The 13,565-nt window shown below is 38.2% G+C and overlaps 2 protein-coding genes across 2 annotated transcripts; both read left to right on the plus strand.

Annotated features, from left to right (window-relative positions):
* Positions 1-965: 965 nt before the first annotated feature.
* LOC109062589 (protein LSM12 homolog B-like) lies at positions 966-6,015 on the plus strand. Its single transcript, XM_019079673.2, has 5 exons — positions 966-1,158; positions 3,332-3,465; positions 3,569-3,678; positions 3,877-4,003; positions 4,617-6,015. The coding sequence occupies exons 1-5, from the start codon at positions 1,032-1,034 to the stop codon at positions 4,710-4,712; spliced, it is 594 nt and encodes a 197-aa protein (XP_018935218.1). The 5' UTR covers positions 966-1,031; the 3' UTR covers positions 4,713-6,015.
* An 81-nt stretch (positions 6,016-6,096) lies between these two features.
* LOC109062587 (slit homolog 2 protein-like) lies at positions 6,097-10,851 on the plus strand. Its single transcript, XM_042728136.1, has 2 exons — positions 6,097-8,251; positions 9,603-10,851. The coding sequence occupies exons 1-2, from the start codon at positions 7,976-7,978 to the stop codon at positions 10,368-10,370; spliced, it is 1,044 nt and encodes a 347-aa protein (XP_042584070.1). The 5' UTR covers positions 6,097-7,975; the 3' UTR covers positions 10,371-10,851.
* The last annotated feature ends 2,714 nt before the right edge of the window (positions 10,852-13,565 follow it).

Genomic DNA, 13,565 nt, shown 5'->3' on the forward strand with positions numbered 1-13,565 from the left:
CACAAAAAAAAATCACATACAAAAATTAGCATACTAAAAGACAAGATTGTGAGGTGCAACTTTAGCCCAGAAATCATGTGACGATTTATTTATTTTTTATTATTATTATTATTTTTATTTATTTTTTTCATTTAGCTCATGGGGTTTTAAACTGTCCATGGGACAGTGCAGTGAAGAAAATAGTGGAAAAAATATTTATATTATAAATTTTTTAAAAATACATATCATTAACAATAAATTAAATGTTTTTAAAAATTACTAACTACAGTATTTGACAGTATTTGATCAGAAATAATGAGAACTTCGTAATTCTACGAACAACATTTATTTATTTATTTTCAGGTTTATACATAGTTCCAAAAATACTTTTATGGGGGGTAAAAAAAAGTTCAATATAAAACGTTTTACACTGTTTTTGTTTTTGACTGTATAAAAGTGCATACTTGAAAATATATAGCTGCCTTAATGGGGTCCTTTGCAAGTGGGACCATCATATGTGGGGGTCTGGGGCAACAAAAGGTTAAAAGCACTGAATGAGGTCACAGAAGGTAAAAGCAGACTACTCTGTCTTCAACCAACCTTGTACATTAACCAGGAAGATGAGTAAGTGAGAAGTGGGTGAATGAGGGCGTGTAGTACGCTGTAGTAAGACAGTCATGATCTACTACTCCATAGTAAAGTGGGCGAGGCTTCGTTAGCAGCGGCGGGTTTTGCGTCACTTCATTCATTCCCGTGGAACGCCTCCTCGCGCTCCCATCTGCGCTGACGCGGCTGCGCGTGCTTACGTGAGGCGACTGCCTCTCTGCCCCTTTGTAAAATAGCTTCTGTTTTTGCTTTTCAGATAAAAGAGTGGTTTCAGTTTAATACGTTGCAGGCTCATTTACTGGTAATAAATAATTGATAATAAATAATATTGATGATAATAAATCATCAAAAAAACAAATAATATTGGGCTTGTTTTTGAAGCTGCGGTGGCTTATTTGTCTCGCGAGAGTTGGCGACAGTGCTGCTCCCGTTTCCTGGCGGAGAAGATGGCGGCTCCTGGTCCAGGGGAGTATTTCAGCGTCGGGAGCCATGTCTCGTGCATCACCTGTCTGGGGCAGCGCCTGCAAGGAGAGGTCGTCGCTTTTGACTACCCTTCCAAGATGCTGACTTTGAGTATCCTTTTGTCGTCTCCGCTTGTCATTGAATCATCGGGATCCACAACTGCAAGAGGCCTGGTCTGGGGTACATGCCAAAGACGTTTTGAGCGCGGTGAAGACCGTCCACTCGGCGCTCGCTTCCGTGTTTAGCGCGTGCGAGTCAGGTGGCGCGCACTCGAACCTCCGACTGATTACCACGTTTTATTCTCGTGCTCTTGAGTTCATGCATCCTCTCGATAACATAGACACATTTGGACTCGCACAGCATGAAATGTAGCGGAGTTGTTTTTAAGTAACGTAGTGTTTTATAATAGTAATAATTACTGCTCGGTTCTCCTGTTCTCACACAGAACATCTGGGATTTTTATACGTGTGCTGTAATATGGGAATTTCAGTATTGAATATATAATTATATGTCTAGTTATTTATATTCTGCTCATCTGTGTAGATGTCAAATTACCATTCTTTAAATTGTGGAGATTTTGATTCATCCCAGTGAGTCGAATCTTTTGAATTATTTTCATTATTATTATTATTATTATGTAATTCAACATTTTTGTACGTGCATTTTAAGATAACTTTCTCAGTTTTGTAAAGTGATGGATATCAAATTATAAAGACGGTAAGACAAAATAGCCTAAATTACAATTTTCATTTTAACATACTTATGTCCTGTCCTGTTTAGTTTAGTATAATCATATTTTCTCTGCGTCCTTAAATCTCAAATAGCATATGTGGTATAAAGAAATGGAGAATGTTCATAATTTTATCTGTTTTGTTTAGCAAACCTGAGATTCCAGAGAAAGAAAAACAAACGAATTGGTGAGTTTAAAGATTCGTTCAAACAGACGACCCACGCATTTGTTTCATAATGGAAGTGAATGAGGGTGGACCGGCTGTCAAATACAGCATTGCGCTCTGCCGTGCTCAGATGTGCGCGTGCGTGCTTGGGGGGCGTCAGCTCGCCTCAGCGTCTCTCTGCCTGACACAAAATGCGCATCTCGACCTGCATATTATGCAGTTACAGATTCTGTTTTATTTCTCCCACGCATCATACCATATTTTGATCATTGCAGTTGTCGGTCACCATGAGTTCCTGTGGTGTGCTTGCTAACCTGCTAATGTGCTGCCATTCCTGAATTCAAATAACAGTCACTTTACGTCCAAAAATACTAAGAGAATGATAAGAGAAGCCCTTAACCAGTTGTTCTGAATAAGGAGATTTCTAAAACTTGATTTAACTGATTTTGTTGTCAGACCTCTTCAGATGATTAGCTAATGACTAGCCATTGCATTAGTTCACTCATGAATGGTCACCAGTAACAATCACTAAAGAGAGCTCAGATTGCACATCTAAAAATGCTTAGGAAGACATTTTGCATGACATGTTCTTTAAAGAAAGAACAATAATTTGATAAACACATTTGCTGAATTTTAGGTTTTGCTAATTATTAGATTAGATTAGATTAGATTCAACTTTATTGTCATTGCACATGTGGGTACAAGGCAACGAAATGCATCGTGTATGATGTTAAATGTCTTGTTCTCTTCACTTAAAATTGGCTAGATGTTTCGCTTAGTATTTTTATAGAGTAAAAATCACTCTCAAACTGTGGGTTTAGGGCCTGATTCGTTCACTTCAAAAGATAACTGTTTAAATGGTCCAATATATGTTTCATGACTGAGAGTAATTTTACATTGCAGGATGTGATCATCTCTTCTGGTACTAAAGTTGAAGGCATGATGAAATTGAAGCTTCGCTCTCCAGGACCAGAGTTTAACACATGCATCAGAAAAACCATCATGTCTGCTTGTTTTCTAGAACTAAGTGATTTATGAGGGTTTAGAGACAGAGGTGTTAACCTCTAGAAATCTTCCTAAATGTATCTCTAATAGCTTCTATTCAGCACGGACGCTTTAGTGACCGCACTACTGTCTCCTCAGTCGAACACGGCTCGTATCTGATTGCAGCCTCCACCATGACACTCATCTCTTCACTGACAGACACTCATGTCATTTTATCCTGATTGTTAACATGAGATGCTAAGCATGAAACTAGAGTGGAAAAATACACAAAGTATGGCTTACAGCTAACTATACCCGTGATAATACCTGTCTAGGTGGCTTCCCGCTCTCTGTTTGGCATGCATTGCTTTAATAAATACAGCTACCTTGACTCGTGTCGTCAGAATGTGCCCCGTCCAGCGGTAAACCCAATCTCAGCGATGTGGTGCTTGTTAACTTGGCCTACGTGTCAGATGTGGATGTCATCACTGACCGCGCTGAAACTCCTCCCCATTTAGCATCTCTCAATTTTAACAAGGTGAGGCCAAACGGTGACCTATTCCATTTGCATGTCTGGTAATATGAGATATTAAGAATGGTGTTTATTTGTAATATTTGTGTGTTTCTTCATCTCCGTGCAGCTTGTGAATAGAGCACGGGCGGAAAAGGAAGAGAAGCTGCTGCAAGCTTATGCAGTTAGTGCTGGTGTATCTGTAGAGGGCCAACAGCTGTTCCAGGCCATTCATAAAACGTAAGGGATGGGAATGTTGAAATGCTCACTCCCAGTTGGCTTATCTTCGGGCTCTTGCTCTATCACAGCCTATCCTGAATCTATATGGAGTATTATTAGTACTAACAATCCTCTGTACTTGTTTGACAGATGTGATTGTATCAGACAACTGTGGCTTGAATGAATTGTTCACTTTCTTCCTCTTCATCTTCACCACAGCATCAAAGACTGCAAATGGCAGGAGAAAAACATCATAGTGATGGATGATGTGGTCATCAGTCCGCCATACCAAGTGGACAACTGTAAAGGCAAAGAGGGCAGCGCCTTGAGCCACGTGCGGAAAATAGTAAGTCGTCTCAACTCTGCAATCTCTTCTACACACTCGTGGGGCCTGTAAGATTTTTTTAATTTTATTTTTATTCAGCAAGGGTGCATGAAACTGATTGTATTCCATCAAAGAATCCTGGAGGGAAAAATTGCATCACTGTTGACACACAGCTGTATCGCAGCAGTTTCATCCGTTTTAAATTGTGCTAAAAATAAGATGTTACTTCAGCACCAAATCAGCGTATTGGAATGGTTTTTAACAGTACAGGAATTAAAAAAAGTAAGATTAATATTTAATATATGCCTACTTTCTATATTTTCTGAATGTCCAGCCCCATGGGTGGTGAACATGTTGGCTTTAGGTCAAAACTGACAAAACAAGCACAAAAAATTAACCAAGTCATGTGACCCCCATACTCCAAACAACCTCAGCTATGATAATGATGATAATGATGACAGTACTGGAGGAAAAACTCTTCCTCGTGCCTCCTACAGGAGACTAAAGAATATGTATCCCGTGGTGCACGTTGCCTGTTTAAGGGTTAACATCTTATCGATACAGTGAATTTATTTATTTTTATTCTTTTGGTGAGGTGGCTTGCTGTGCTAACCTTTGAGCTCTCTGTCCACAGGTCGAGAAATATTTTCGAGATATGGAGAGCCAAAAATCAGTGCAGCATTCACAGCAAGCTCAACAAACACAGAAAGACTCTGCTTTATCATCATGAGCCCAGGCTCAGAGAGAGGGAACATTACGCTGACAACGGAAGTGTTGTTTGGTTTAAATTAATATTTTCTGATGCTTTTTTTTTTTCTTTTTTTTTTTTTTAACCAGTCGCCATACAAAGGTTGAGATAGCTGATACTCAGCGTTTTGATCAGGGATGACGGTCCTACACATCTGAAGAGAAATACTGCTTCCACTGACAGAAGAGAGGGCAAAAATAGAGTGCCGTCTTAGGAAATCATTTCATATAGACAACATTTGACTTCCCTTCCAACATCACCCCCCCCCAATCCCATTCTGTTTTTCTCCTCTCGTCATCAAATAACCCACTTGTTCATTTCATCTTGCTTGGATAGCCAACAAAGAAATCACATTTTCTCCTCTAATCCATAATCTTCCTTTCTACCACTACAAACTGTGGCACTAAGTGTGTGAGGGTAGAACGAAAACTATTTTCCTAACTTCTAAAGCCTTTCCGATTGGATAAATAGAGTTTGATTTCCTTAGAGCTCATGCAGCGTTTGTTTTTTTGTTTTTAGTTTTAGATTGACTGAGAGCTGAAGGTGGAGTAAGGGGAAACTGAATTGCACTTAGCATCTACCCAACATCTAATTTTTCCGAATCATTTTTTTAATATATATAAAACTCCATTGTTTTACTTTTAAATGTCACTTTTTAAGTGACAGACGAAGGAGTAACACTCTTGAGTACTGTAAGCATCCTTTCAGTTTACGTGTATAATATATATCATGTTGTCATTTTCTTCCATATTGGTCCTGTACTTGCCATTTTAAATGCCTCTTCCATAGTGGGACCATTTTCTATGATGCAATGTTTGTAGTATTGTCATTATTTCCGAACTGGAAGGGTACATGCAGTGACTGATGAGAGACTCGCGTTTCTTTGTTATTCCAGCTTAGATGTGTGTCAGCGTCAGACGGCTCATATCTTGCTCAACTCTCACGAAAGGACTGATCTCTTTTCTGAAACGGGAAAATATTTGTAATCACTTTTTTGGGAAAAGGAAATGTTAAAGTGATATCTTGCCATGTTAAGAGACTGGGACAGGGGGGACGGGCAGCACCCGCTCAAAGCCGAAATCCTCCCCGTCCCAGCCTCGTGAACCTTGTAGCCTGATGGAGGCTCTAGCAGTGGCGCCAAGCTGTGACGGGCATCCGCGTTGCATACCAGTTTATATCGCTGTGTGTTAACGTGGTTGCTGTTCGCCTAAAGGTTTCTTTTGCAGTATTTTATTTTTTATTTTTAAAAATAGTAATGAAGAAATAAAAAAAGAGAAAAATCTCACTTGTCTTTTTATCTCTATTTAATTTATGCAGAATTTATATATATATATATATATATATATATATATATATATATTAGTATACAGAATATGTTTTAGTCAAGTATGGGAGACAGGAAAGGTTAGTTACTCATTTTGTCAGGGAATCAAAGGGGATCCCTTGTCATTGTTTGAGTTGGAATGAATATGTACAGCCTTGATTGGAATGAATCATTGATGCTGAAGTTTTTCCATTATTAAGGTACAAACCTATGCATTATTTAACGCATGAGCTTGTGTTCCTGTCCCTGACCCCCACTGCACATCCAGGTTATTAGGGCATTGTATTGGGCCACTTTAGAAAACAGTGAGATATCGCACCCCTTCACTCAAAAGCAACAATTGTACTTTTTATTTTTATTTATTTACTTATTTTAATAAGTGAAACACAAAAGTGAAAGTCAGAGAATGTTAGATACTGTCAGTCTCCGTCAAGATTCATTGGGATTTTGTTTATGGACATACACCATGAATGGTGATTGAGACTAACTTTTTAGTAAAAACAAAAAAAGACACAAAAAGAAAATCAAATGGTGTTGGTATTTAATAACATATGGATGAGTAAATACTGACTTTTTGTCATATTTTATGTCATGTTTTTGGGTATACTGTACAAGTTTCCTTATGCGACCCGGTTTAAATGATTCAAGTTTCTTTGAGGTAAAACGGTGAAATCAGTTCGTAATCCGCACACGTCTTTAAAACCTTGGTAATACTGTAGTGAAATATTATGTAATAAATGTATTAGATGAGCCTTGGGGCGGGCGGACGACATGTTTCTAAATTTAGACAATAGTGCGTTAATCACACTGGACAGTAGGAGTTTTATTATCAGAGGTAAAAAGGAAAATAATGCAACGAAGGTAATACAAGGATAGTCATAGTTTAAAACGTGTTGGATTACGACCAAATGTGACAGCTGCGTTTCTGAGTAACACGATTTTTTTAATGATACTTGAACCGATTCACAAAACCCGTTCACAAGGCGGATGAGAGATGAAATGATAGGCTACATAAAACAAGCTCTGAAAATGTTTCTATGACATTTTTATCGAAGCAAATGCGAAACCATTCATTTAAATAAATTAAAAAATCTATACACAAGCAAAAAGCAGACAGATGTTAATGATTTTTGTACAGTTTAATGTAAATTAATGTTCTAAAATACTTTTTTGAGCTGAATCCTAGCTGCAACCAACTGAACTGGCACAATAAAATAAATAATAAACAGCAATATGTAGCCTACTACCTATACGTAACTTTTGGAACGTTTAGAGAATGCAATTATTATTTTTATACGATCAAGTTATGACCTACAGTCTATGGTTATGACGTAAAAGAATCGCTTTTTTTAACCGGTTCTTTTAAACCAGTTCGAAAGAACCGATTCGCGGAAATGAGTCTTCCCATCACTAGTGCTTTACGCATGTTGGTGTGGAGCCGGACTGAATAACTGAGAAAGAAGATTGTTGTCATTTACTAAAAGAGCCACGTTTTTTTTTCTTTCTTTCTTTTTTCTGTATTTTTAGTGGAGGAAAGAAATAAAGTAATCACTTTAAATGACTCGATGTTCCACGCATTCTGTGTAATAGCCTACTAGTAGTACGATTTTAATTTTTCCTTTGCAAAGACTTCTTCTTTCGTGCAGTTATCTGTGTTATCGCGTGTGTGAGCGTTTTTGGGTTTTAGTTTTATGGCGATTAAATGCTTCTGACAGACATTTCAGCTGCACTGCGAATATTCTGCCCATCTGTAAAAGTCTGGTTTGCCGTCTTGATACAGAAACGGATGCGTTTATGACAGGGATCTCGTTCCTCTCCCGTAGAAAGCTGAGGATCCGTTAATCGACGCAAGCACAATCCCGGACAACACTTTCGCCCTCTGAAGAGCTCCAGTCAGCTCTCTTGAAGCGGTCATCACATCATGTTGCCGTCCATCGCGTTGTTTTTACTCTTTCTGTCTCCGTCGAGGAGCTCGAGACTGTGTAGTCTCCTCTGCCGGTGCTATGAACACTCAGACCTGGTGGACTGCCACGCCAGGGGTTTTGAGGACGTCCCACATGGACTTCCCCGTGGCACCTGGCTCCTAGACCTGGGAGGAAACCAGCTTAGGGAGATCCGGAGTCGAGCTTTTGCTGGCCTTTGGTCTTTGCGTATATTAGTGCTCTCTGACAGCAGCATCCAGGCTCTTCAAACACAGGTAAGACTGCAGGGGACCCGATCCTGCGTCCTGGAGATCTGCGTTCCTTGCAAAGTTCAACTCCTACCCTAATCAAATGCACCCGAACCAGCTAATTAAAGGGATAGTTAACCCCAAAACGTGAAAATTTGCTAAAAATGTACTTATCCTCAGGCCATCCAAGATTAAGATGGGTTTTTCTTCATGGGATCAGAATTGGAGAAATGTATCATTCCATCACTTGCTCACCAATGGGTCCACTGCAGTGAATGGGTGCCGTCAGAATGAGAGTCCAAACAGCTGATAAACAATGATGACAGTAATCCACACAACTCCGGTGTTTCAGGAAATGTTATGTGAAGCTAAAAGCTGCATCAAGACAATTTTAATTTCAAACCATTGATTCTTGCTAAAATACAGGATTTTTTTTTTGTTTTTGTCTTAATCAGGAGAGAAACATGCACAGACCAAGCACTGTTTACAAGTGAAAACAGTGCTAAACAAATGGTGGTGGATTTTGAGAGGACGAGCAATGGACTTTTTCACTGGAGAAGGCATTATTATGGATTAAAGGGTTACTCCATCCCAAAATGAAAATTTTGTCATTAATCACTTACCCCCATGCCGTTCCAAACCCGTAAAAGATTAGTTCGTCTTCAGAACACAATTTAAGATATTTTGGATGAAAACTGGGAGGCTTGAGACTGTCCCATAGACTGCCAAATAAATAACAGTGTCAAGGTCAGGAAAGTATGAAAGACATCGTCAGAATAGTCCATCTGCCATCAGTGATTCAACCGTAACGTTATGAAGCTCCAGGAATTGTTGAATAAAGTCATTATTTTTGTTTTCTTCGTGTACAAAAAGTATTCTCGTCGATTCATAACGTTACGATTTAATCACTGATGGCAGATGGAGTATTCTGACGATGTCTTTCATACTTTCCTGGACCTTGACAAGGTAAGGTAAGACGATTGTTGTTTTACACATGACCACTGAGGAATTTTAACCAAGGTATGTTGCAGACATTTCATGGAGACCTAAAGAATCATATACCAACTTGTGGAAAGTGGGCATCTGATGTCCCCTTTAATAATGGATTTGTTTTGTACAAAAAAAAAAAACAGCTTTTCACTTCACAAGATGTTAATTGATGGATTGGATATTTTTATCCGCTGTTTGGATTCTGACGGTACCCATTCACTGCAGAGAATCAATTGGTGTCCACAAGTGATGTAGTGCTGAATTTCTCCAAATCTGTTCTGATAAAGAAACAAACTCATCTCATCTACAATTTGGATGTCATGAGGGCGAGTATTTTTTTAGTAAATTAATTAGTTCATTTTAAAGAAATGTCTGTTTTCCCACACAGGCTTTTTTCTCTCTGTCCTTCCTGGAGAAGCTAGACATGAGCCGTAATAACCTCACTCAGATCCCTCCTAACTTCTCAGAGAGCCTGTCTTCTCTGCGTGAGTTGCGTCTGGACCACAATGCACTGGTTCTGTTGAAAACTTCAGGCTTTGAACATCTGGAGAACCTTGAGAAGCTGGACCTCAGCCAAAATCGTATCCGATCTCTTGAACCAGGTGCGTTCCGTGGCCTGTCCCGTCTGCGCCACCTTTACCTCCAAGGGAACCTCCTGGGTGCTGTGCGAGACAGATCCTTCACCATGCTGCCTGCCCTGGAAGTTCTGCTCCTGGGGAATAACAACATCTCTCGGATCGAGGTCAATGCACTAGCACCATTACACAGTCTGTCTCTTATGGGTTTGGAGGGGAATCATCTGCAACATCTAAACTTCAAGACGTTCCTGAGCTTGCACACGGCTTCAACACACCTGCAGCTGGCTGGGAACCCTTGGAACTGTGACTGCGACCTGCACCGTGTCTTCAGCAAGCTGCTCAGTGTGCGGCACCTCCACGTGGACGACTATCGCAACGTAACTTGTCAGGAGCCTTGGCAGCTCGCCGGAGCATCTTTGGCTTGGGTGGACAGCCAGTTGTGTGTGGCTGAGACTGTTACTGTGTTAGTCATCACCGCTACTGTGATTGTGACTGTTTTTGGTGCCTTGATCATGGCGGAGAGAAAACGCAAGAAACAAAAATACTGGGAACAGAATGAGGGGGAAGCACAAGAGTAAGGTGATTTCGCATGAGATTAGGACACTTTACTTCTCTTTTGGACTATAAAAACACAGATAAATCGCCTGATTTGACTTTTTTTCCCAACAAAGAACAGATACACAGATTCAGTGAGAACCTGGACTGATACCATGAGTTCTGAGTTGATGTGGTGAGGACAAATTTAACTCTTAAGATGCAGTACACAAACTTTGAACAGAAGTATTTGATAACTTAGATCTGATAGAAAGTTTTGTAATCTAGGATGCATTCAGATTAGAATCTGTGCTAGATAACCAATTAGTTGTGTATTATGTGTTATAGGTTATAATACTGTGTACAGCAGCTTCTTGCAGACATAATTTCTTTGCCACTTGCAAACTCTTGTCAAAAGCTAAATGTTTTAGAACAGCAAAATGTTTTTTTTTTTTTTTTAAGAAGTCTCAGCCATTCACCAAGGCTACATTTATTTGATCCAAAATACAGCAAAAGCAGTAATATTACTCCAGTCTTCAGTGTCACATGATCCTTCAGAAATCATTCTAATATGCTGATTTGCTGCTCAAGGAACATTTCTTCTTTTTATCAATGTTGAAAGTAGTTGTGTATGTTTTTCCAGGATTTTTTGATAAATAGAAAGTTCAAAAGAACAGTAATTATCTGAAATAGAAGGCTTTTGTATACATTACCTTTTTTAAGAAATTAAAGAAATGAATACTTATATTCTGCAAGGATGCATTAAATTGATCAAAATGACAGTTACAAAATAAGTTACAAAATATTTATTTTTCAAATAAATGCTGTTCTTTTGACTTTCTGTTCATCAAAGAATCCTGAAAGAAAATTATATACATGAGTTTTCAACATTGTTAATAATAAATGTTTCTTGAGCAGCAAATCAGCATATTAGATTAATTTCTAAAGGATCATGTGACACTGAAGACTGGAGTAAAGATGCTAAAAAATAAGCTTTGACATCAAAGGAGTAAATTACATTTTAAGATATATTAAAATAGGAAACGTTTTTTTAGATTGTAAAAATGTTTCACACTATTACTGTTTTGTTCTAGACTTTAAAAACTTTAAAAACAGCAGTGTACTGTATATCATAGTTTCAAGGTCATTTTTATTTTATTGTATATTTTATTTTAATAGTTTTCCCTCCTGCAATCAGTTTTTTGTCTCGTCTTTCTAACATTTCTATTTCTTTCTCTTTTTTTATATATAACAATAATAAATGCATTTCCCTTCAGTTGTGACTTTGATATTTTATACTTTCAATAGAAAATGAATGCATATCAATAATTATGTTCCTTAGTACAATAAAAACAATGTATTCCCCACCCTTTCTGCCAATAAAACATGTGTCCTTATGTGCTCAGAACTGTTTGTCTGTTAAATTCATTTCCTTCTGGTTGACTGTAAAGCCTCAAAGCCCAAATCTCTGCAGCTGCTGTCGCTGTCAAAGGATTACACCTTAATTAATGCGCATGATACCTCACACACCCTGACTGAACTTTCAAATCATAATTTCATGAGATTTAGTGTCACTGCACTTGGGGAAGTCCTCTAGGACAGTGCTTCCCAAACCTGTCCTGGAGGCCCCCCTGCCCTGCACTTTTTGTATGTCTCTCTTATCTAACACACCTGTTTACACTCATCGGCTCATTAGTAGAGACTGCAAGAACTAAACTGGGTGTGTCTGATTAGGGAGACATATAAAATGTGCAGGGCAGGGGGGCCTCCAGGACAGGTTTGGGAAGCACTGCTCTAGGATATTGCATTGATCTATGTGTACAAAAATAACAGACTTGTAAACCTCTGGAGTTTAAGCAGATTTTTGTGGACAGAGAAAGTGAAAAAATCCAGGTCAGTGAGAGATTGCACCATATGGAGCTCTCACTGACAGCAGCAGCATTAGATTACCAAACTGGGGAACAGCGTGTCTCTTTCTTCAGGGAAATACCAGCTTTCAAGCTGGATTCACATGGCCCAAATAAGACTCGTTTTGCTTCTTTCTGTCTGACATATATGGACAAGAACATACTCTAACGTTTTAGCGAATAATGTGATAGGTTGAACCAACAAATTGGACAGCTGCAAAAAAAAAAACAATTGTATCTGATTGAACATCGGTCAATATTTGCTGCATAAAACACAAATAGCTAATACAGAAAATCAAATAATTTAGTATTTGTATTACGGTCCACAAGATAGCATATTTACATCAATAAACATCAATGCTGATGTGTTGCAGAGGTTTGAATGGTTAGGGATTGATTTAAGCACCTGTCTAACACGAAAGAACCTCCTGAAACTGAAAAACTACCCTGATCTTACAGTATTTACATAATATGCAAGTATCAGACTGTCTCAGGGAATTAATTATAATTTATTTGTTTGCTAGTCTGCTTTTGTTCTATTAACAGAGCTGGTCAGTAACTGATTACATGGAATCTGCTTTACGTAATCAGATTCCAAGAAATAAGTATTTGTAATTAGTATAAATTGCATTTTAAATACTCCTAATCAGACTACAGTTACTTTTTAATTGATTACATATTATTCACACAATAGCAATAAAGTATGCATAATTTCTCCCTATTTCCTCTGTTTCATCTTTTAAATGTTGCTTTCTAAAACAGTCTACGGCTTTTATTCTCTTAGAATGTTTTGTGGACATTCACACAAAGTCCAGTCACTAGTCAGGTGGATTTATAAAAATCATTTCAGTTTTAAGAAGTGTTTTCTTAGCATTTCAGCATTACATCAACTACTGAGCACATTAATTTTTATTTGAATTATCACTCAGGTTATTTAACCATCTTTGCAGGCTTTTGTCTTTCAAACACATTCAAATGCACAAATTCACATTATTTCATATTTACATGCAATGCACGGATTCCCAAACTTTTTGATCAGCCAAACCTCCTTCACCTATATATAATTACTAAGTACCCCTGAGATTTTAAAATAAATATTTTAAAAATTGTCACATTTGCATGTTCACGGTTAATGGTCACATGTAGTTTGTTATCCTATGAGCTTTCCATTTAGGTGTTTTTGGAACAAATAAGTATGCCCGGGGCAATAAATATAAATATTGTTTTTAAAGTCTCACTGTTTTTAAGTTTCCATTTTAATAGCTTATAAAATAACATTTTCAGCCTGTTCCACAACTCTATATAGGCTAATAGTATACTGATGCAGGAATG

Source organism: Cyprinus carpio, chromosome A3 (genome assembly GCF_018340385.1).
Source record: "Cyprinus carpio isolate SPL01 chromosome A3, ASM1834038v1, whole genome shotgun sequence".
NCBI classification, from domain to species: Eukaryota; Metazoa; Chordata; class Actinopteri; order Cypriniformes; family Cyprinidae; genus Cyprinus; species Cyprinus carpio.

Bases quoted from the DNA above. Each gene is read 5' to 3' on its own strand.
- LOC109062589 (XM_019079673.2), top strand. From the start codon at position 1,032: ATGGCGGCTCCTGGTCCAGGGGAGTATTTCAGCGTCGGGAGCCATGTC. The intron at 3,466-3,568 runs GTGAGGCCAAAC...ATCTCCGTGCAG, and splicing joins CATCTCTCAATTTTAACAAG to CTTGTGAATAGAGCACGGGC. The intron at 3,679-3,876 runs GTAAGGGATGGG...TCTTCACCACAG, and splicing joins TTCCAGGCCATTCATAAAAC to CATCAAAGACTGCAAATGGC.
- LOC109062587 (XM_042728136.1), top strand. From the start codon at position 7,976: ATGTTGCCGTCCATCGCGTTGTTTTTACTCTTTCTGTCTCCGTCGAGG. The intron at 8,252-9,602 runs GTAAGACTGCAG...TTTCCCACACAG, and splicing joins TCCAGGCTCTTCAAACACAG to GCTTTTTTCTCTCTGTCCTT.